The sequence below is a fragment of the Podarcis melisellensis genome (assembly GCF_964234715.1).
Source record: "Podarcis melisellensis genome assembly, chromosome: 14".
Classification (NCBI taxonomy): domain Eukaryota; kingdom Metazoa; phylum Chordata; class Lepidosauria; order Squamata; family Lacertidae; genus Podarcis; species Podarcis melisellensis.
In genome coordinates, this window is record NC_138546.1 from 50319375 (window position 1) to 50342784 (window position 23410).

A 23410-nucleotide genomic window follows, 5' to 3' on the forward strand; every position below is an offset into this window, starting at 1 on the left:
GAACCGCTAGAAAGCCCTTGGAGCTGGATCTCAGTGTCCGGGGTGGACGGTGTGGGTGGAGACATTCCTTCAGGTCTACAGGGCCAAGACCGTTTAGGACTTTAAAGTTCAGCACCTTTACATTGTGCTTGGAAACGTACTGGGACTGAATGTAAATCCTTTAGGACCAGTGTTATATGGTCTTAGTGGCCACTCCCAGTCACCAGTCTACCGCATTCTCGATTAGTTGTAGTTTCCGAGTCACCTTCAAAGGTAGCCCCACGTAGAGTGCATTGCAGTAGTCCAGGCAGGAGATAACCAGAGCATGCAGCACTCTGGCAAGGTGGTGAGCTGGCAGGTAGGGTCTCAGCCTGTGTACCAGATGGAGCTGATAAACAGCTGCCCTGGACAAAGAATTGACCTGCGCCTCCATGGACAGCTGTGAGTCCAAAATGACTCCCAGGCTGCGCACCTGGTCCTTCAGGAGGACAGTTACCGCATTCAGGACCAGGGAGTCCTCCACACCTGCCTGCCCCTGTCCCCCAAAAACAGTAGTCTTACCTTGGTTGTCGAACACCCCAGAACTTGGACGTTTTGACTCCCAAATGCTGCAAACCTGGAAGTGATTGTTCCAGTGATTGCGAATGCTCTTTTGGAACCCAAATGTCCAACAGGACTTACATGGCTTGTGATTGGCTGCAGGAGCCACAATTTGGTTTTCAAATGTTTTGGAAGTAGAATGGACTTCTGGAACGGATTCCGTTCGACCTCCAAGGTATGGCTGTACTTCTGTCTTGTCAGGATTCAACGTCCAATTCTACTGGCAGTTGAACCCAATGTGTTCTGACTATACTCACTTTTAGCTTTAGGCGCAATCCCTGGAACGTAACCCATGTGTCAGTTGCAGGCTTACTGTATATGAAGCTGAGGTCAGTGTGGTGTAGTGGTGAAGAGCAGTGGACTCGTAATCTGCTGAACCAGGTTTGCTTCCCTGCTTCTCCACCTGCAGCTGCTGGGTGACCTTGAGCCAGTCACACTTCTCTGAAATCTCTTAGCCCCACTCACCTCACAGAGTGTTTGTTGTGGGGAGGAAGGGAAAGGAGATTGTTAGCCGCTTTGAGACTCCTTTGGGTAGTGATAAAGCGGGATATCAAATCCAAACTACTACTACTACTACTACTACTACTACTATTCTTCTTCTTCTTCTTCTTCTTCTTCTTCTTCTTCTTCTTCTTCTTCTTCTTCTTCTTCTTCTTCTTCATGTCCCCTTGTGGATATGCTGCTGTTTGTTTTCTCTGAAAAGGCTTATGACACTTCCTGCTTCCTGTTGCATGTCCATGGCATTCCATCAATCCTATTTTAATCAAAGTCCCTTTGGTATTCCTATTGGACCCTCCTATACTTTTCTGTCTCTGATTTTTTTTTTTTAAAGAAACATTTTGTTCAAAAGCAGCGTGTTCTCTCAGTCTCACTATGTGATTTAATATCAGTCGCTAGGAGTGCTCAGCTTGTTAGGAAACGTAAGAATTAAATGAGTCACTGGGAGGAGAAAAAAATGTTTTTATGCTTGATAATGAATAGGCCAGCTTCTCTGCAGGTGTAAAGTTGACACATTTCTTTTGAAATCAAGGGCAGTGTGCTAGCAAGGAGGAATCCTTGTTCCATCAGCAAGGGATGTGAGACAATTGTCTTGTGCAGCAGTGGCTCTGTGTGGGTGAAAGACCGAATGAAAGAGAAGCCAAGTGTAGGTAGCTCCCACCCTGGAGATAAAAAGTCTTAGATAAAAAGTCTGGCTAGATCAGGCCAAAGACCCATTTAGTGCAATGTTCTTACAGTGCCCAAGAGTAATGACCAGGGATGTGATCTTGAATAAAATATTGGGGGGGGGGGGAGGTAAGCCCTACCCAGCATAATCAACCAACCAACCAACCAACCAACCAACCATAATCAAGGTCAAAGTGACCTCTTGGCACCTAGGAGTTGGCTCTTATGGTAATGATGGAATAATCTGGCAATTTTTGTTTTCTCAGATTCTCATTTTTCCAGTCTTAAATTCAGTTCTCCACATTTCTTCAGCAATCTGTGGTGTTTTTTAAATCCTCATAAAAATTATTCAACATTTTAGTGCAATTTCTCTTAATAAATGCATTGCTGCCTGCAATTTGGACCAAGGTATTCATTATTGCAAGTAGTTTAACTTAATGCATTTCCGTATTTTATTTTCTGTGATGGGACGATGAGCTGCTTGTGCGTAAAATGCAAGTCCCTCAGAGTTTGATCAGGTTTTCAAACCTCTGCCTGTGACGGAGCCCCTCCAGCATGGCTGCGTCAATCACTAGTAGAATCCGAAAGTGGCTGCTTTCGGAAACGTTTCCAACATAAAAGCTCCTTAACGGAAACACGTCGTCTGGCCTCTCGGCGTGACAGTTTCCGTCGAGGTGTGGGTGTCCCTATAGGAGGTCCTGAGACCTCCCCACTGGTTTCGCTTGAAGCGTCTCTGAGCCATCCCTCCGACTCACTTTCCCTTGGAGTTCTTGCTCGCCCTCTACTGGTTCCCTCTTCCGCTGCTACTGCTCTCTCAACCTCAGGGAGCCTTTGCACCTGCGGCGCTTTAGATGTCAGTTCCCTGACATCCACCTCCCCTCCAGGGCCCCCTTCACCCCCTCCCGTCTCCTCTCCTACTGGCGGTGAGGAGGTAAAACCCCTGAAAGAACCTCCCTCATCTTCCGACGTCGCGAACACTTCCTTCCACTTGTTGCTGTTCCTACTCTCTAGGTACTCTTCGTCATCAGAGTCCACTCCATCTTCCGACTCCGACTCCGCGAACCCTTCCATTTCCTCTTCCTCATCGGTGGTGCCGAAATACTCCCTCCTAAACCTTGCTATAGGCTGAGGTTTCCTCGGGAACCTTTGGTGGAACGTTTCTGTTAAAACCTCGTCATTGACTTCCTCTGCACTTACCCAGGTGTTTTCTGACTCCGGTTCCCCTTCCCACGCCACCAAATACTCCACCTGATTACCCTTCCACCTGGAATCGAGGATTTCCGCTACATGGTTGCGGCGTTCCCTCTCTTCCAAGGCTGGTCCCCTGACGTGCTCCCCTTCACGTCCCCCCCTGTATGGTGACAGTAACGACCTGTGGAACACTGGGTGCAATTTCATGTGGTTGGGTAATCGGAGTTTGAAAGCTACCGGGTTGACCTGCTGAATCACCTCAAAGGGTCCCAATCTTCTGGGCCTCAGTTTCTTACAACCCCCTTTGAACGGCAACCCTTGGGTTGACAACCACACTTGATCCCCCACCCTTATGGTTTCACCTTCCCTTCTGTTCTTGTCTGCCTGCTTCTTATATTGTGCCTTGGCCCTTTCTAAGTTGAGCTGGAGCTGCTGATGGATGGCTTCCATCTCTTCTACAAAATGTTCAGCCGCTGGAACGCTCCATCTCTCCCCTCCTTCCCCTGGAAATGCCCTGGGGTGACACCCGTAATTAGCCAAGAAGGGACTCATCCCTGTGGACACATTCTCCGCATTATTGTAGGCAAATTCTGCCAACGCCAACTTTTCGACCCAATCGTTCTCTCTGTCATTGACATAACACCTAAGATATTGTTGAAGAATGCCATTTGCCCTTTCCGCCTGCCCGTTGGTTTCAGGGTGCCGGGCAGTTGAAAAATTAACTTCCACGTGTAGCAAGCTCATGAGCTTCCTCCAGAACCTGGAAGTAAATTGTTTGCCTCGATCTGAGATCACCCTCGAGGGAGCCCCGTGCAACCTAAAGATATGTTCCACAAACAACTTCGCCGTTTCTTCCGCTGTGACTGCATGTGAGCATGCTACAAAATGGCACATCTTAGTTAACAGGTCTACTACTACCATGATGGCTGTTTTCCCCTTGGACCTTGGCAGATCCGTCATAAAATCTATTGATATCGCTTCCCAAGGCCGTTCTGGTGTGGGTAAAGGTTCTAATAACCCTGCCGGCGCCCTTCTTTCCCCTTTGGCTCGCTGACATTGGTCACACCCTCTTACATACTCCCTTACATCTTCCCTCACCTTAGGCCACCAAAATTCCCTGGTAACCAACCACATGGTTTTGTGTTGCCCAAAATGTCCCGCCGTGGGGCTATCATGCAACTGCTTGAGTACTCTCCCCCTCAATTCACCTTCGGGTATATACAGTGCCCCTTTGTAATACAATGCCCCATTTCTTTCCTCAAAACCTCCGGGGCTCTCGCCCTCCCCCCTGAGACCTCTGAGCTTATCCTGGGCATATTCATCATTTTCCGTTTCCTCCACCAGTTCCCGTTGCCCCACCAGCGCCGCCCCACACACCCAGCGGTCCTCCGGGATGACATGTCTCTCTTCGATCACCTCCTCCCCTTCCCAATATTCTGGTTTGCGTGAGAGCGCATCCGCCCTGACGTTTTCTGGGCCTGGCACATAACAAATCTCAAAGTTAAATTTGGAGAATTCCTGTGCCCATCTCACTTGTCGTTGGTTGAGCACTCGAGCTGTTCTCCAATACTCTAAATTTTTGTGGTCGGTGCACACTTGCACCTTGTGTTGTGCCCCAATTAATAAATGTCTCCACCTCCGGAATGCTTCGTGAATGGCAAGTAGTTCCCTGTCATACACCGTGTAATTCCTCTCGGACTTATTCAGTTTCCGCGAGAAGAATGCACACGGTCTCCACTCCGACGCACTCCTCCCCGGTTGAAGAAGGACCGCCCCTATAGCCCGGTCGGATGCATCGGTTTCCACTCTCATGGGTTTTTGTAAATCCACATGCAGAAGTTGTTCTTCCGAGGCGAAAGCCCTTTTCAGTTCTTCAAAGGCTCGATCCGCCTCCACCGTCCAAACAAATTTCTTCTTGCTGCTGAGGCAGTCGGTGATGGGCGCCGTCAAGTGGGCAAAGTTCTTGATGAACTTCCGATAAAAGTTCCCAAACCCCAAGAATCTTTGCACGTCCTTCTTGGTCTTCGGTGTCTTCCATTCCAGTACCGCTTGAACCTTGCCTGGATCCATGGCCAATCCCTTGTCTGACAAGCGGTACCCCAGGAATTCCACCTCCTTGGTATGAAACTGGCACTTCTCCAGTTTCACCCACAGCTGGTTGGCTTGCAGCCTGCCCAACACTTCTCGAACGTCCCTCACATGCTGTTCCTCATCTTCCGAATACACCAACACGTCGTCTAAAAAGGCCACACAGTTCTTGTAGAGCAAAGGTCCCAGAACGTGGTTTATAAAAGCTTGAAAACAGGCGGAGCCCCCTTGTAGACCGAAGGGCATAACGAGGTATTCAAAGGCTCCCAAAGGGGTAAACATGGTGGTCTTCCATTCATCTCCCTTCCTTATGCGTATCAGATTGTACGCCCCCCGTAGGTCCAGTTTTGTAAAAATCTTTCCCTTCCTTACTCTGGTCAAAATGTCGTCAATTCGGGGCATAGGGAAAGCCAGGGGCTCCGACACTGCATTGAGGCCCCTGAAGTCACACACCAGTCTCGGTTTGTCTGTGTTCTTTTTGTCCACAAAAAACACTGGGCTGCCCCCCACCGCTCGGGACTCTCTGATGAAACCTCGCTTCAAGTTTTTGTCAATGAACTCCCTCAGCTCCTGCATCTCCCTGTCTGACATGGCGTACAGCTTGCCTACTGGGAGTTGGGCCCCTGGGAGTAGGTTGATTTGACAGTCAAAGGGTCTATGCGGTGGCAGTTTGTCTGCTTCCCTTTCGCTGAATACGTTGCTCAGATCTGCGTATTGCGGGGGCACCTTCCCTTTGCCCATCACTTCCATCCCCGCTAGGGTGACTCTGTCTCCTCCCGAGACCTTCCCCTCCTTGCAGTGTTCTAGGCAATGCGCTGACCCAAAGGAGACCACCCTCTGATGCCAGCCCACTAGCGGATCGTGTAGCGCCAGCCAGCTCATCCCCAAAATGATGGGCGCTCCTCCCAGGATGGCCACATTAAACGCTATCTGTTCGGTGTGCCTTGCCACTCTCATTATCATCGGGACAGTCTGTTGGCTAACTTCTCCCCCCAACAGCTCTCTGCCGTCAATCGTAGTCACCTGCAAGGGGTTACTTAAAGGGATGGTCTGTATCTGGTGCTCAGCTGCAAACTCCTTACTCATGAAATTACAGGAGCTGCCTGAATCCAAAAGCGCCTTGACCTTTAGTGGGTGTCCGTTTGGCAGTTCTAGTAACACCTCTATCACTAAAGCAGGTCTGGGAGGTTCTGGCATGGGCACTTTCATTGCTCTTTGGCCTGGCTGCTGTGCCCCGACGGTGGCAGCCAGGCGTTGGCTTTTACTTGCTCCTTGCTTTCCTCTTCCTTTCCCCCAACAGCTCCTGCCATCCCTTGCCATTCCTTTCTTTGTGGGCAGACTCTGGCAAAGTGCCCTGGCTGTTGGCAGAGATAACATCTCTTGGCGCTCTTTCCCTCCTTCTTCCGCCCTTCACTGGGATTTGAAACTGCGCGCGCCCGCGCTGTTCCAACTTCCATCGGCTCTGCCGGCGGGAAAGATGGCTCTGGAATGTCTGGAATGCGGAACTCCCTCCAACGGTCTCCTTTCCCTTCCTGCCTTTCCAAAGCCCTCGCCTCCTGGCGCGCTCCTATGGCCAGCGCAGATTTGGTTAATTGGTCCATAGACTCCGCCCTGGGCCCCCGGGAAAGCTCATCTTTGACGGTTGAAGAAAGCCCCTCTTCGAAAAGCATTTGGATGGGCTCCGCCGATAGGTCCCACCCCAATTTATGAATCAGCATAGTAAATTCAGTCCAGTACTCACGGACAGATCTGCTTCCTTGCTGGCAAGCCATTAACTGCCTTCGCACCACCCCCTGCTCAATATCGCTGGAAAACATCAGGTCCATGGCACGAAAAAACTTCCTCGTGTCCTTTAAGATCTCATTATTCGCTGCCATCAGGGGTCTAACCCAATCTTTCGCCCCGGATTCGAGATGGCCAATCACATACGCCACTCGCGATTCCTCGTCGGGGAAGTCATCAAACTGCAAGTTTAGAGCGTATTGCATCTCTGTTCTAAAGGCATGATAGTTCCTGGGATCCCCCCCGAATTTCTGCACCAATCCTGGTACCTTTCTGGCGAGCGGGGTGGTTTTCTCCTTTCCCTTTTCTGCATCCTGAGCCCTCCTCTCCTCAAGCCTCGCCGTTTGCAGCGCCAACTGGATCTCCAACGCTCTGTACCTTTCTTCCAGGCTTGGACCCCCTCCAGCTGCTCCTGCACCCCCGGTTCCGGCTGGGTTGCTCATGATGCTTCTCTCTGCACAAGCTGGCTTTCGGTGACTTTCGGATTGCTGTGATGGGACGATGAGCTGCTTGTGCGTAAAATGCAAGTCCCTCAGAGTTTGATCAGGTTTTCAAACCTCTGCCTGTGACGGAGCCCCTCCAGCATGGCTGCGTCAATCACTAGTAGAATCCGAAAGTGGCTGCTTTCGGAAACGTTTCCAACATAAAAGCTCCTTAACGGAAACACGTCGTCTGGCCTCTCGGCGTGACAGTTTCCGTCGAGGTGTGGGTGTCCCTATAGGAGGTCCTGAGACCTCCCCACTGGTTTCGCTTGAAGCGTCTCTGAGCCATCCCTCCGACTCACTTTCCCTTGGAGTTCTTGCTCGCCCTCTACTGGTTCCCTCTTCCGCTGCTACTGCTCTCTCAACCTCAGGGAGCCTTTGCACCTGCGGCGCTTTAGATGTCAGTTCCCTGACATTTTCACTAAGGAATTGATTTGTGTGACACTTTCCCCGAATATTTGCATTCTGTTGTTGGAGAACTGTAATGCAAAATTGAGAATTTTGATGGATGGCTGTGTTTTGGTTCTCACATTGTTTCTGAAAGTGTGGAATGAGAGATTCGGTTTTAAAGGTGAACTGAACTGAATTCCTCTGAACACTGGCACCCGCTGCAGTTCCTTGGCCATCAGTCATGACATGAGTCAAGGAGCAGCGCTCTGCCCACTGACTAGTATGGTGTCACATCCTGTCTGTTTATATGTTGGGGATGCACACCTGGAAAGGCAGTGCAGGCCCCCCTGTTGTGTGAAATCCTGCACGATCAGGGTTCCACATGCTCTGGTCAGGCTTAATTCCATGCTCCCTAATAGAGAGCTGGCAAGGGGCATAATGATAGCCCTGCTCTCCCCCTCACATTATTATATACAAAGGGTGCCATTTCAACACATTTCACGCTATACATTTAAAGTGTGATGGTGCTTCTTTAAACAGCTATGCCTCCCCCCGAGAATCCTGGGAGCTGCGCTGTGTTACGGGACCCCCCTCCCCTTCCCAGAGCTACAGTTCTCAGAATGGCTTAATGACTCGTCCCTCTTCACGGGGAACCATGAAACACCCATAACAAACAGCAGCCCCCATCCTTCTTTGTGGGGGAGCCAAGACCATTTAAAGCGCTCTCGTAATGCTTTAAATGTATGGTGTGAATGTGGTCATGGAGTGGAAAGAGTAGGTTGTCTTTAGCTTTAATATCCTCCTTCGTTTTCCAGAGGTTAACTTGAAGACGATAAATTCTCTAAGCAACATCATCATCCCTGACATTTTCTGCAAGCCGAGTGTGTCTGTGTGTAGGAGGCAAGGGGGGGGGGGCTTGCCTGAATATCTGCTGAAACCATCAACAGGCTTATTTAATCTTCTAACTAGCTGTAATTTTTGGTGCATACTGGAGATGGGGATAAATATTTTAAAGCCCGTTTTTTTATGTGTAGAGATTATGCACTGAGGAACAACACACCTCATACAGAATCTGCTGAGGGCTACGGATCTTTATAAAGAAATGGTTCTTCACAAAACAGAGTGACATGGTTCATTGTTAGCAAAAAAAAAGCCCCTTGTTGTTTCAAAACACTTACCAGCCTTAGCAAATCAATACAGGGTGAAATGCTTTTGTTGCCACCTTGTTTTAAGGATTGTGATTAGGAAAGAGCACTGGGAACTTTTAGGCCTGGGGGGTTGGGAATTAACATGGGAGGGGGTCTTGGTTCTCCCCATTATATGTTTTCTCTCAAACAGAAAATAAAATTGCATTAAGATGCTGATTAATTTTCAGGAGGAATCTTTTTATTAAAAGAATTGCAAAGTGCTTCAAAATATGGATAACCAAATTTAAATCTGGAAGAAAGAGAAACAGAGAACAAAAATTGACAGATTATGCCATCCCTATTTGTACCTAGGACTGTAAGCCAACCATTATTTCTATTAGCCAGCTGGGAACTCTCTCCTCCAATGATACTACAAGACAAACAAGACTCCCTCTCCCAGTCCCACCATTCAATGCCTCTCCCAATTCTTTCTCCACTTAGGTGTGTGGTCTCCTCTTCTGTGACCCCCCAACTCTACTCTCTTTCAAGGAAAAACCTCCTGCATTGCAGGGGGTGGGACTAGATGACTCTAGAGTCTAGGGATCCCTTTGAACTTTCCAGCTCTAGTATTGTGTGAAATACCTGAGCAAAATCAGGCAATCTGGTGTGGATGTTCTCGTTTACAAACACCTCCCCTTTCCCTTTGCACAGGAATAAGTTAATTGTTCATTGTACTGTGTAAGTTATATTCAATTATGATAATGCAAATCAGGAATCTAAAGAGGTGATAACGATAAAGCAAACATGAGTGTGATTAAGAATATGAAAATGCTTTGGGGATAATTATGAAATTGCTTTGGGGATAATTTATTTTGTTGTTCTCTAGTTGGAAAGTGTAACCAGTGTGATAGTTGGATATTTCATTGTGAAAGAAACAAAGACAGTCCTAAGGACTTTATCTTGTAAGAAATAGTTTTGTTTGATGGATAAGGCTACGCATTGACAACGTTTGCTGAATATTCACTTCTTAAAATGCATAATAATAATTGGAATTGTAAGATGACAGTTATACCCTTCATGGTAAATATTTGTTGCATTTCAAAGCACTCAGTGCTTTAAGAATGAATGACAAGGAGGTAATTAGGGCAATTAGGTTAGATGTATACGGTATGTTTTAAGGTCCTGGAAAAGTAGATGACTGAGCATTTTGATGGTGAAAGCTACATGCTATAAGTTTATATTCTATCTAATAACATAAAATAGGTGTATTTGCATGATGATTAGATTTAAAAAAATAAAAATAAACCATTTCTCTCTTCTTGTGCTTTGGAAAGTCTCTTCATCTTCTGGCTTCTGTGATCCAGTCCAGAATTTGGGTAGAGATGAATCAACCAATTTTGCTCTCCACCAAAATGTTTCAGAGCAGGACCCAAGGTATCTGCTCATCTGCAAGGAATCCTGCACATACCAACTGATTAGAGTAGGTTGCTGGAACCCAGCGCCATGACATCCCAAGGATGGTGAACCACCAACAGCTCTGTTGTAGAGCTTGCATGTCCTGTTCTCTAAATCTCTAGAACCCCTTCAGAATTTTTATGATGCCACTGAGCTCTTGTAAGATTGTAGAATATCATAGTGTTGGAAGGGACCCCAATGCAGGAATCTCAACATGTGGCCCCCCATCCAATTTGTAACCCAACCGGATGCTACTTATGTGCTAGCAGGAGGTTGTAGCATGACCACAATCACTGCACTGTCTCAGAGATTATGGGCTTCCCCATCCTTATTATATGTGCAGTCTGCACTAGGGACAGACAGGAAAGGATGTTTCTTTCTCCCCCTCCCCCATTGCCAAAGCAAATAACTTTGCATTTGCAGAGAGAAGATACTGCAATGTAAAAGGGAGCAGGTAAGTATTCTTCAGAAGGTACGTGGGTGGCGCTGTGGGTTAAACCACAGAGCCTAGGACTTGCCGATCAGAAGGTCGGCGGTTTGAATCCCTGCGATGGGGTGAAGTCCCGTTGTTCGGTTCCTGCTCCTGCCAACCTAGCAGTTTGAAAGCATGCCAGTGCAAGTAGATACATAGGTAGTGCTCCGGCAGGAAGGTAAACGGCGTTTCCGTGCGCTGCTCTGGTTCGCCAAAAGCGGCTTAGTCATGCTGGCCACATGACCCAGAAGCTGTACGCCAGCTCCCTTGGCCAGGAAAGCGAGATGAGTGCCGCAAACCCAGAGTCAGTCATGACAGGACCTAATGGTCAGGGGTCGCTTTACCTTTTTAAGTATTCTTCAGCCATCTCTGGAGGAAGCTACAGCTTGCTGTAATATTTTGTGACATTTTACATAATGCTCTTCAGCACGTCATTATAGAAAGCTTCAGACTCAAATGCCCTCTATGCAGATCATGGTGATAACGCAAAGAAGTCTGGAAGACCATCCACCTCTTACTAATGTGTATGCTTTTCATGCTTTTAGATCTGCTCCAATTTCCCCAAGGAATATTTGATCCTGATAACAAGGGCACCTTCTTTGTGGAGTCAGGGAGGGGGAAAAGCCCAGAGTTTCCTCAGAGATCAAACAACTGCCAACCACCTCAAAATTAATTTCCTGTTAAGCAGACCACAGGGAGATATATCTCTCTTATCATTTTTCAAAAGCTTTTACTATGACAAACTATCTCACATCACAAACTGCTTCTCCGCCCTCACCCATTTCTGGGTGCTGGCCAGTGATGATCCTCTTGTGTTCCTGGTCTGTAGGAATTCTGGCATATCTGAAGCGGCTGTTTTTTGGCCCCTAGAACAATCTGGGCAAGGAAAGCTGAGCACTTAGCTACTTTTGCCATTCAGCTTAGCCTAATGATTCTCAGTGGAATCCAGGAGACTACCTTATTCTTGGCATCCATCTGTCTCAAGCGACAATGGAGTGTTCTGGGGGTGAAGTCAAACTGCTGCAGTAGCAGCCCCAAAGTGGCCTCCCCAGGGTCAAACCTGGACAGCGTGTACAGAGGTCCTGGGCTGCCCAGATGACAAGACCCTTGGCCTTGCTGATGTGGTCCAAAGGAAAGCAGAACAATACATTTGGCACCAGCTTGGCTGCAGGAGTGTACAAGGCACCATCCAAGTGTCTTAGGGATTCCACTCTGGATCTTCTTAGGGTTTACTTCTTAGCCTTTTCTTCTCCCAAGACATCCCACAAGGGACCAGAGTTTTCCTTCTCCTAGATGGGCTCCCTTCCCAGGTGGACAAGCCCCATCTGCCCCTCACTTCCCTCTACAGCAGAGCTTTCCAAACTTTTCATGTTGGTGACATAGACATGCATCATTTTGTGACACAGTAATTCTGTTTTCCTAGCAAACCAGAGGTTAAACTCACCCCTTTCCAGCCCCAGGAGGAGCACGTGGAGTGTTTGTGTGACACACTCACACACAGTTTGGAAAGCTCTTCTCTACAGCATGTGCAGAAACTACCTGGACCCACTATTGGTCTCGCCCACTCAGTCTGCATAATACTTTAAATCTCTGGCAGACTGGCAGCAGTGTAGTGCCCTCAATAGTTTTGTAGACTACAATTCCCATCATCAGTTTGTCCGACAGAGGCAGTATTCACACCATACATTTAAAGAGCTATCATGCCATGGCTTGCCCCAGAGAATCCTGGGAGCTGAGAGTTGTTAGGAGACACCTATTCCCCGCACAGACCTACAGTTCCCAGAGTGGCTTAACAATCAATTCTTCTTACCAAACACAAAAACTTCCCCTGTGATAAGTCCAGGAGCTATTTACTACCTGATGACTTGTCTAGGCTGAGCCTAAAAACAGATACGGAAAGGTGCACGCAGACTGAGCTGTTTATTCAGAGTTCATTGCTTTTTACATTGTTAAAAAGTTGGGAAGGAAAAACTACTAAGCATTTATGAGTTTCTGATGCTAATGAGTGGGCTCTTTCTGCTGAGGTAATGAAACCTGAGTGAGCTCCTCATCACTGTGTCCTAAATTGGAACAAAAGGAATTGCACTGCAAATTACACATTGATTTCCTTTTGTATCTTGAAAGTGCTAGGTATTACTGATCAATATGAGTTGGCAGTCATTGCTTTTAATTGCTGTGGACTCATTTCTTTCAGGGGAGGAATAACTAGCTCCCCCCCCCCATTCGTCAGGGCAAGCTTCCTTCCATATTTGAAATATTTAATCTCGTTTTTTATATAGCCATGAAGATTTCTACCTTGCTGATCCTGTTCTTCCATCAAAATGAATGTGTCTTCTGTTTTCCTGTGGCCACATTCGCACTGTACATATAAAACGCTATGATACCACTTTAAACAGTCAAGGCTGTTAAGGGTGATCAGAGTTGTTAGGAAACGCCTCTATTCTCCTCACAGAGCTACAATTCCCAAAGGGATTGACTGTTGAATCACTCTGGAAATTGTAGCTCTGTGAGGGATTAGGGTTCTTCTAACAACTCTCAGCACCTTTAACAAACTACAGCACCCAGAATTATTTTGGGGAAGTTATAGAATCATAGAGTTGGAAGAGACCACAAGGGCCATCGAGTCCAACCCCCTGCCAAGCAGGAAACACCATCAGAGCACTCCTGACATATGGCTGTCAAGCCTCTGCTTAAAGACCTCCAAAGAAGGAGACTCCACCACACTCCTTGGCAGCAAATTCCACTGTCGAACAGTTATGACCATTTAAATTAAATAATAATATTTAAATTGTGCAGGAGATTATTGCTTTTGTTACTATGTTATGTGTTTTTGTGTTTTTATATTGTAAACCGCCCTGTGATTCTTTGGTGAAGTGCAGAATAAAAATTTAATAAAGAATATAGTGTATCATGGTATCATACACAGCAAACCCTCCAACATTTCTCTGATGAAAATAGGGGTGTCCTATTCCACAGTAATAATAATAATATTACTATTTATACGCTGCCGATCTGACTGGGTTGGCCCAGCCACTCTGGGCAGCTACCAACATATATAAAAATATAATGAACTATTAATCATTAAAAAACTTCCCTATGCAGGGCTGTCTTCAGATGGCTCAGGGGTTGGGTACCATACCCTCCAACATTTCACCAATGAAAATAGGAACATCCTAAGGAAAAGGGGGACATTCTGGGATCAAATCAGAAACCGGGATGACTTCTGTAAATCTGGGACTGTCCCTGGATAATAGGGGCACTTGGGGGGTCTGACATGGTGCTTGGTGTGAATCCTAGAGCCCTCTTTCTGGTTGGCACCTTGGGCTAGGGGAGGATTAAACCTTGGGCCAAATAGTCACTCACATAGTGACCTGGCTTAACTTCTTAACATAGCCGTAGTTCAGTTGTGTTGCAGCTGTCCGGTGTGTTGCTTGGTGAGATCATTTATAACAGGAGTGGGCAGCTTGTGGACCTCAGCCTAATTTCAAAAGCCATCTGCCCGTCTTCCCAGCAGCCCTTGGCATGGGGAGGAGGAGCGCTTTGCCCCCACCCACTGTTGTCTTCTGCCCTGCTCACCATGTGGCCCTCAGCAGATTACCCCCAAGGGAATGCAGCACTCCGAAGCACCCAGTTGCACCCAGCATTGGAGGGGGGGGGTGTCACATGTGCATGACGTCGTATTTGCTACGCCCCCCAACCCAGCCAGACCAACTCGGACTGCCATCCCCCCGCCCCCACCAGCTGCCTTATCTTTGTGAAAGGGACATGGCAGGGCAAAGAGATTGCCAGTGTGCCCTCTGGGGAGGTGCTCTGGCAATTGGCAAAGGGAGGCTCTGGGTGCAGACACTTTGCCCTTCCGTGTCCCTGGTCATCTTCAAAAGACCCAGCAGGGTGCTTGCTTTTGAGGATTGCCGTGGAATTGAGGGGGGGCGGGGAGGCTCCCTTATCAAAAATATTAGGGGGCCTGCCCCCACAGGGCGCCACTAGTGGCCCTTGACCACACGGGGAAATTTGCCCGTTTCTGACCTGTCCTGTGTGTATATGCAGGAAGCAGCCCTGCGCCTCAACCTGTGTCCTGTTGTCATGAGGTGGGCAGGGCAGTCTCTGATGAGGCCCTTCCAGTGGTTGACTTTTAGAGCCAGCCTGTACAGTGGTACCTCAGGTTACATACGCTTCAGGTTACAGACTCCACTAACCCAGAAATAGTGCTTCAGGTTAAGAACTTTGCTTCAGGATGAGAACAGAAATTGTGCTCCAGCGGCGTGGTGGCAGCAGGAGGCCCCATTAGCTAAAGTGGTGTTTCAGGTTAAGAACAGACCTCCAGAACGAATTAAGTACTTAACCCGAAGTAGCACTGTATGAAATAAGGGAGGATTGACTACAAGCCTGAAGGAGAGTGAAGGGGCAGGTCACTTTGAAAGACATATTATATGGAACAGTAACTAGCAGTCTAATTAGTATTCTCTGTTGAGAGGTGCAGATTATTCCCTTTTTAATCACATTTATAGTGACAAATCAATATTGCCTGAAATGGCACTTTTAACTGCTTGATTTAATATGAACACTCACTAACAATCTCATCATTATTACGATGGGCAAATGGTTGTTTTCAGAGCAGTGACATTTTTTTCAGCTTCCATTTAATGTGCTGCTTTTCCCAAGCTTCCAATGCTCCTGATTCTTCCCTCTGGCCCTGGTTGGCTCTCAGCCTCTTTATGGCCTTCACAGTTTCCTTTGTAATGCACCAGCAATTTGTCCAACAATCCCTTGCATGTGTGGTGCACCTCTGTCCCTGCAGCGTAGATTCTGTTCTCAAGAGGCTTGATGCTGCATGACCTGATCTCAATAATAGCCTCAATCATTTTTCTGGAGTCCTTTTGTCTCTGGGGGGCACAGAGGTGTGTGTGTGTGGCGGGGAGTATGTTCTCTTTTTATCTATCTGTTTGAAAAAATACCACAGATGGAAAGAAAACAGTGACTGTGGTACATTTTTCTGTCTTAGTTGTAAATTTTGCAGTGGTTAGCAGTTGATTTGTGATTTCAAGGCTTGTGTGGTTGGATAGCTTTTAAAATAAGGAATGTTGCATTTGACTGCACCAGTGGATTACATCCCACAAACAGGAGACAGCTGTACGTTGGCTCCTTATTTCTGAGGTTCTAACCCGGTCCCATAAACCAGTCTTAAAGGAATGATATCACCACACACTGAAACATGAGTGTCTGTCTGTGTATAGTGGCATGGAAGGATTTTTGAAATTGAGGACAGCATATTTCATCAATTCCATTGTCTTGAGGAAATAAATAATTTATAATAGGGCGATATTAGGAAGTGTGAACAGGTAAAAATAGATTAAATGTGTGAGTGACAACTGCCTAGATTGGGAAGTTGTTCTTAGCCACAAGCAACTGATGGGCTTTAGAATTAATGAATTTGCATCTCTTTGGAACAGGTGGCATAGAGGTTGTTTCATTAAGCACAGTACAGGATTCTTCCACATGAAGTAAAATCTCATGCATGTTTAGGCAGGTGTGTTGTGAAATGATTAATTACACTTTCTGAATCTAGTTACAGGTAGGTAGCCGTGTTGGTCTGCCATAGTAATTTTTTTTTAAAAAAAAATATCCTTCCAGTAGCACCTTAGAGACCAACTCAGTTTGTTATTGGTATGAGCTTTCGTGTAAAACTCATACCAATAACAAACTTAGTTGGTCTCTAAGGTCTACTGGAAGGATTTTTTAAAATTTTGTTTTGACTTTCTGAATCTGTTACACCACCAACCTACTTCCCTCCGTCAGTCCCAGCCAACACGACCAATGGTCAGAAACAATGGGAGCTGAACAGTTGAATTGCTTGGGTGGGGGGCACTCAGTTGGAGGAGACTGCAGTACATCCTAAAATGCACCCCACACTCTTTGACAACTGCAGATTTGCAGGGGAAGATTCATGGGGAGGGGGGGCAAGCTGCTTTTCACAGAAGCTTGATTTTCATTTTTCTTCTTGTGCTGAGGTGTCCCAGGGACCCAGAGTACCCTAGAATAGAAAAGTCCCTGGATTAAACCATCTAAATCTACCTTTTCCCCTTTTCGTTACAATGTGGATTATTTAATGGCATTTCAACATGGCTTGACATCCAGCAAGTTGTTGCACTAAGATTTCTAGCTTTCGATGGGATAATTTATGAGTCTTGTGCTCCACTCCACCCTACCTGGCATTTAAAAATAAATAAATACGGTATATATGTCTGTTTCTGGACACCCCAGTAGTATTATTTCTTTGATTTCCTACTGCTAACCTTTTGATTAAACAATGACTGCTGCTGGTGTCTGATTTCCTCTTTGGACTCTTGCCTGCAGGTGTTCCTCAGACATGATTGTCATGTGACTTGTCAGCCATGGCGAGCAGGAAATGTCAAACCACCACAGCCAGCATGCTGGATCACCGGGCGAGAGCTTCCCCGCCTTTGCCTCAGGGTAGGGAGGCTGAAAATGAGGGTGATAACTTGCCTGTGGAGGACTATGTGGAGAAGGAGACGGAGGTTGTGGCTGCCAGGGAAGGCACCCCTACGCTGGCCGAGCACGAGTGTCTCGACCACAGCGGAGATGGCGACTCCAGTTCTGATTATGTCAACAACACTTCCGAAGAGGAGGATTACGATGAGGGGCTCCCGGAGGAAGAAGAAGGGATTACTTACTACATCCGATACTGCCCAGAGGATGACGGTTACCTGGAAGGGATGGACTGCAGTGGGGAAGAGTATGTCCCCCATGAAGAACATCCAGTGGAGACGGATGAGTGCCAGGAAGCTGTGGAGGAAGCGGAGTGGTCCGACATGAAAATGCAGCACCGGGATGAATGTGAAGTCACAGAAGCCCCGGGCCACCATGAGGGCTGCGTCCAGGTTTTGGAAGGGGAGGTGGCCTGCCTGGAGATCCAAGACCAAGAAGAGAACCTCCAGTATTGCCATCCAAGCGAAGAGCGCTACCAGGGTTACTACTCGCCTGAAGCAAATGGGAATCCCCACGGGATGTCTCCTTACCACTCTGGGAAAGAAGAGGCCGAGCTAGAAGAACAGGAGGAAGACATCGACCAGATCGTTGCAGAGATTAAGATGAGCATGAGTATGAGCAGCATCAACAGCGCCTCGGAGATGAGCCCGGAGCATGGAGGGACTGAAAACGTGCCAAATGACTATGCAGAGACTTGTCCAAAGGGAGAGTCTGGCCACAGCTCCAACAGGCATCTGGGAAGGCCAAAATCATTGAACATCCCCACTGCATCAAAGCAAGTGGGAGATGTACCCAGAGGCTTCAAAACCAAGTCAAGAACCCCCGAGGAAAGACAGACGTGGCCACAAGAACAGGTGAGTTGTTGACTCTCTTCTTTTGCTAAGGGGGACATTTTGTTGTTGGCATCTGTCTGTCTCCAAGGCAATGGAAGAGTGTGGCTTTGGGGGTGAAGTCATACATATGCATATACATACAAATACGCACAGGATCTTGTATATTAACAGTCCATACCTATGAAGTATGTGCTTTGCTCTCTTCATTCTCCAGCATAGGTGGGAAAGGCAGTGTTGGAAAGCCGAGAGAGATGGTAAGGTGATAGGTCTGGGAAATTGCACAGACTGACCCAGAAGAAAAGCTTTTCAAATGACCCTTCTCCTCCTAGGAACCTCATGGGGTTGGCCTCAGGGGAGCCATTAGCATCTCCCCCACCAATCTCCAGCCTCCTCTCAGCCCTATCTGCATGTCCAGCAGCCAAGGTGAATTAGGCCTGAAATCAAAAGGCTACAGGCACTCTGCCTGATACAGACATTTACTTACATTATTTGTTCCGAAGGCATTTCATTTCACCTGGTCACAAAGGGGGTTTAGACAACAATCCATCCATACATCAAAATTGCAGGCCTACGTTTTACCTTTGCTTGTAATTGATGTACACAACCCTTTTATTTTATGAGGGCAGGGTATAAATACCTTTATAAATAAACGAATGAATGCCATGTTTAAAATATCCTCTTGACAGTGCTGCAGTTGTCAGGATTTTGACTTGATTGATTGATTGACCTACCGTTTTCTCCAAGGAGCTCAAGGTGGCATATGTGGTTCTTGTTTAATCTCTCTAGGCTGAGAGGCTGCAACTGGCCAAAGGTCACCCAATGGGCTTCATGGCCAAGTGGGGATGTGAACCCCGGTCTCCAAGGTCCTAGTCCGACATGGCATTGACATTTGGCAAGCCAAAAGATGGCATTTACTGAATAGGCACCCTGATGATAGAATTCCCTCCCCTCTCAAAACCCTCTCAGTTTTGACTGACACCAGGTCTTTGAGCATTTGCTGGCAATTGAAGTCTTCTTTATACACCCAGGAATATAGTTGGAGTTTGGCCACCACACCACACACGGGTGTGCTCTCTGCTTTTTTTCAGTACCGGCACCTCTTTTTGTTGTTGTTAAAAAGTGTGGCACTTACTGTTAACAACTTCATGGTTGGTACCGGCACCTATTTTTCTAGAAAATAAACACTGGGTGTGCTGATTTTGTTCATGTTGTGCTGTATTGACATTGCACCCTGTTTGGGAACTCGTAGTAGTGAAAAGCAGCTAACAAAATTTACAAATAAAACAAAATAAAATAAAACAGCCTTTCGGGAGCCTAAACTCTCCTGTTGGTTGCAACCTTCTTCTTTGTGTCTGCCTCCAGAGTCCGGCTCTGTATCTGCCAGTGTCCTTTTTGGGATCAGGGTCTGCTGTGACCCTGCCTGGCACAAGTTCCTCTCTCAGCCTTTGATTCCCAGAGGGCGATGGGTCATTAAGGGGTGGGGATAGCAATGCTTTCTCGATTTCCTGTTTTGAACACTCAACAAATGGTAGGAGCAGGGTCCACGTGGAGCATGATATTTGCTTTCTGCTGCATTTGCCACTATAATATTTTTTAAATGGTTTCTCTCCACAAAGCACCAGTCATTCAAAAGCCATAATTTCCGGGCCAGACTTTTAGAAATCTCTCTTGGTACCTAAGGGTTAGAGATGATAGCCCACTCATACTCAGAGTAGACCCTTTAAAATCAGTGGACTCAAGCTGTCAAACTCCACTGATTTGCTGCCCAAGTTGGAGACAGCAATGCTTCTGAATGCCAGTTTCTGGAAACCGCAGGAGGGGAGGGGGCTCTTCTCTTTGCAGATTTCCCTCAGGCATCTGCTTTATCTGTAAACTGCTTTGAGTCCTTTTCAGGGAAAAAGGTGGAGTATAAATAAATATATAATATAATGATCTGTCATGGACTGGCTGGATGCAGAGGAGTGGTGGGAGGCCACCAGCTCCCCAAGGAAGAAGTCTCAGAGCCAGGGGAGTGGTGGTGGGATGACAGTGAGTGGTCAGAAGGAGAAGAAGGAGCAGAAGGAGGAGGAGGTGTTGGAAGCAGAAGAGGCAACAGGGTTTAGTGAGCAGGAAGAGGCTGTGGCAGAGAGAAGTTCAGACTCTGAGGCTTAGCGGAGGCTGGAGGCGAGGGTGGCAAGAGGCAAAGTTGAGACAGGCTGCTGAAGAATCCAGAGAGTCTTCCCTTCCTGCTGTGACCAGCTCCCCTCCCTACTGGTCTCCTAGAACACAAAGAGAAATGAAAAGATTGGTTGTGACTGGGGTATGGAAAGCAAGCCTTATGGGGAAAGGTTGAGGGAGTTGGGTATGGTTCTAAAAAGCTTTAATCTTCCAACATTCAGCTTCATTGAATTCCCATGACTTCTAGTGTTAGAGTTCTACCGTTCCTATGGTTAGACATTTGGGAGACAGAATCCTTTGCTGATCACCTAGAGCTCTACCAGCCCTGATTTACAGTTCTTGTGTTAAAAACAATGATTAGATTTTTTAAAAAGAGTGTTGCTCAGTTTATTGAGAATGCTTTTAAAAAGTTCTAGGCCTGAGAAAGTGCTACACGGGCCTTTCCCTAATCTGGTGCCTTCCAGATGTTTTGGACTTCTGTCAGCTCCAGCCAGCATGGCCAGGACTGAGGGGAGCTGTCGTCAAAATCACCTGGAGTGCGCCAGGTTGGAGAAGGCTGATCTAGAAGGTCACTCATGTTCTAGTATGAGTGATAAATTATTATTGTAATTTAATCACAGAATCCTGGAATGGTAGAGTTGGAAGGGACCCTGAGGGCCATCTAGTCCAACTCCTCTCCAATACAGGAATTTCAACTAAGCCACCCAACCTGTTATGTCTTCTGAGCATGGCAGTCTGTCTATTAGCGAGACCTGGGAGATGCACCCAGAGCAGGGGAACACTGCTTCTTCTTAAGCTTTATAAACTAGACTAGCTCATTAGCTGAAACAGCTTGATGTGCAGCTGCCATCTGATGCATTGCTGGGCAGCTATGTGGGCTGCAGAATCTGTTCCTGTCTCCTACTTTGACAGCAAGCATTTTAGATATATCTATGTGTTAATTTCTCTATAAATGCATTAACCTTTAAGTAGGAGGAAGAAAACAATCTAGGACAGTCTTCACCACCCTAGTGCCCTCCAGACAGTTTGGCGGCTCCTCCCAGGAGAGCACAAGGCTGATCTAAGACAACACAGTACAGCTGTCTGGTCCCCATTTACCAGACTCAGTTCTCATATCCTTCTACTTCCTTAATTTACCTATTGAAAAGTCTTTGACAATGCCTTAAAATAAATGCCTTAAAAAATTATACTGTGAATTAGTGTCTGTTGTCAAGTGCCACAACTGAGTGGTAGAACATCTGCTTAAGGAAGAAGAGTCTGCTGGATTGGGCCAATGGCCCAACTTGTCCAGCATTGTGTTCTCACAGTGGCCAACCAGATGCCCAAGGGAGGCATGCAAGCAGCATCTGAGCGCAAGAGCATCCATTCTCCTGTCCTGTGCTTTCCAACAGCTGCCATTCAGAGGCCTTCGCCCTCTGACATTGTCATAGTGGCCATCAGTAGTCTTCACCAGGAATTAGTTTAATCCTCTATGGAAGTAGTCCAGGTTTGTGGCCATCCTTGCCTCCTTTGGGAGCAGATTCCCTCTCTTGACTAGGAAGAAGTACTTACTCTTTGTCTGTCCCGAATCCTCCAGCTTCATTGGATGTCCATGTGTTAGGAGAGGGAGAAATACTTTTCACTATCCACATCATGCACACTTTTTATAAACTTCTGTCATGTTGCCTCTTACTCTCCTTTTTTCTAAACTGAATGCTCCAAATTGCTGCCCCCTTTTTTACTCACAGGGGAGTTTCTTCACCCCTAGCTTTGATCATTTTGGGGGCCCTTTTCTGGACCTTTTACAACTCTACAATATCCTTTCTGAGGTGTGATGACCAGAACCGGACACATTATTCCAGATACAGTTGCATCATCTACTTGTATAATGGCATTATGATATTGGTGGTTTTCTTTTCTATTCCTTTCCTCATCATCCCTACCTCTTAAGAACATTATGGAAAGAAGGAAGGAAGGGGATGAACATGCTGCACAGCCCCACACCACCCTCCTTTTGTGAAGAATGGGGGCAGGCAAAACACCAGGACCCTCTGTTTCTCTCCCCACCACCCTCCAACTTGCAGAGGTCAAATGCCTCAAGTGGGGAACCCCCTCTACTTGTGAAGGGTCCTCACGCATTTAGAAACCCACACAATTGTGGTTCTAAATGAGGTGGAGAGCCTCCACCTGGAGTGGAGCAGCTCCCTCCCCAGCTTCAGATCTTTTCACTCCATGAGTTGGGGAGCAGAAATTAGTGCACTGCGTAGGCTTTGAAGACAAGCAGAACACTTGGATGGGACTCCTGATTCACAGTACCAGGTGCCCTTGCATGGGGGGGGGAGCCTCCCTTTTTCATCCCAGAATCCCATGCTGGATCCTCACAGTCACAGAGAGGGAAAGCAGAAGAGGAGGGTACTGTCTCACCACTCTCGCCTTTGCTTGCAATTAATTCTCCACCCCCTTTTAGCAACGAGATAATCTATCGCTATCTTTGAGACAAGTTCTCATCTGGAACATTAATTTTTGATTGGAACGAACGAGGGAACACACACACAAAATGCCCCGGGAAGTGAGACATATATCCTGGTTTGCAAATAGAGCTGTTTATGGCTAGCTTGCATATGGGACTTTTACAATGTGACAGCATCAGCTGGTAACAGTGTTCCAACATCAGTGGTGACATTTCCACATGCAAAAGCAGGGGAGATAATTAGATCTATTCTTAAAAGTAGGTTGGGGTAAGGGAGTGTTGGCATTGAAATTCTGTGCGTTAAGCAGCCCTGGTTTGTAACAATTGCATTGCATCTTAGGCTCTGCACATGTTGACCAGCGATCATCTTGTATTGGAGGAAGAGTGTTGTTCAGTGACAGAGAAATGGAATTGCATGCACTTGGTTCCAGGTTCCATCCTTAGCATCTCCTATGCGATTGGAAAACCTTAGAGCAGCCTTTCCCAACCAGCTGTCCTCCAGATGTTTTGGATTGCAGCTCCTGTCAGCTTCAGCCAGAACACTCAATGGTCAGGGGTAATAGGAGTTGCCATTCAAAACATCTGGAGGGCACCAGATGGAAGAAGTATTCCCTAGGAAGTCACTGCCTGTCAGTTCAGACAATACTGTGTGTCCATGATGAGTCCCTGGTGTGGGGGCTGGAACTCGAGTTGGTGTGTAAGGCACATAAATCAAGCAAAATATAAAATGTGTA

The 23410-nt window shown here is 47.0% G+C and overlaps 1 protein-coding gene across 4 annotated transcripts in view; it reads left to right on the forward strand.

Moving 5' to 3' along the window:
• The window catches only part of APBA2 (amyloid beta precursor protein binding family A member 2), a 115084-nt gene that overhangs the window by 53390 nt on the left and 38284 nt on the right, over positions 1 to 23410 (forward strand). For all 4 annotated transcript variants that reach the window (XM_081887648.1, XM_081887647.1, XM_081887650.1 and 1 more), the window contains one exon: positions 17085 to 18091. In XM_081887648.1, coding sequence (XP_081743774.1) covers positions 17123 to 18091 — 969 coding nt within the window. In that variant the 5' untranslated portion in view covers positions 17085 to 17122. The remainder of the gene's footprint in view (positions 1 to 17084; positions 18092 to 23410) is intronic.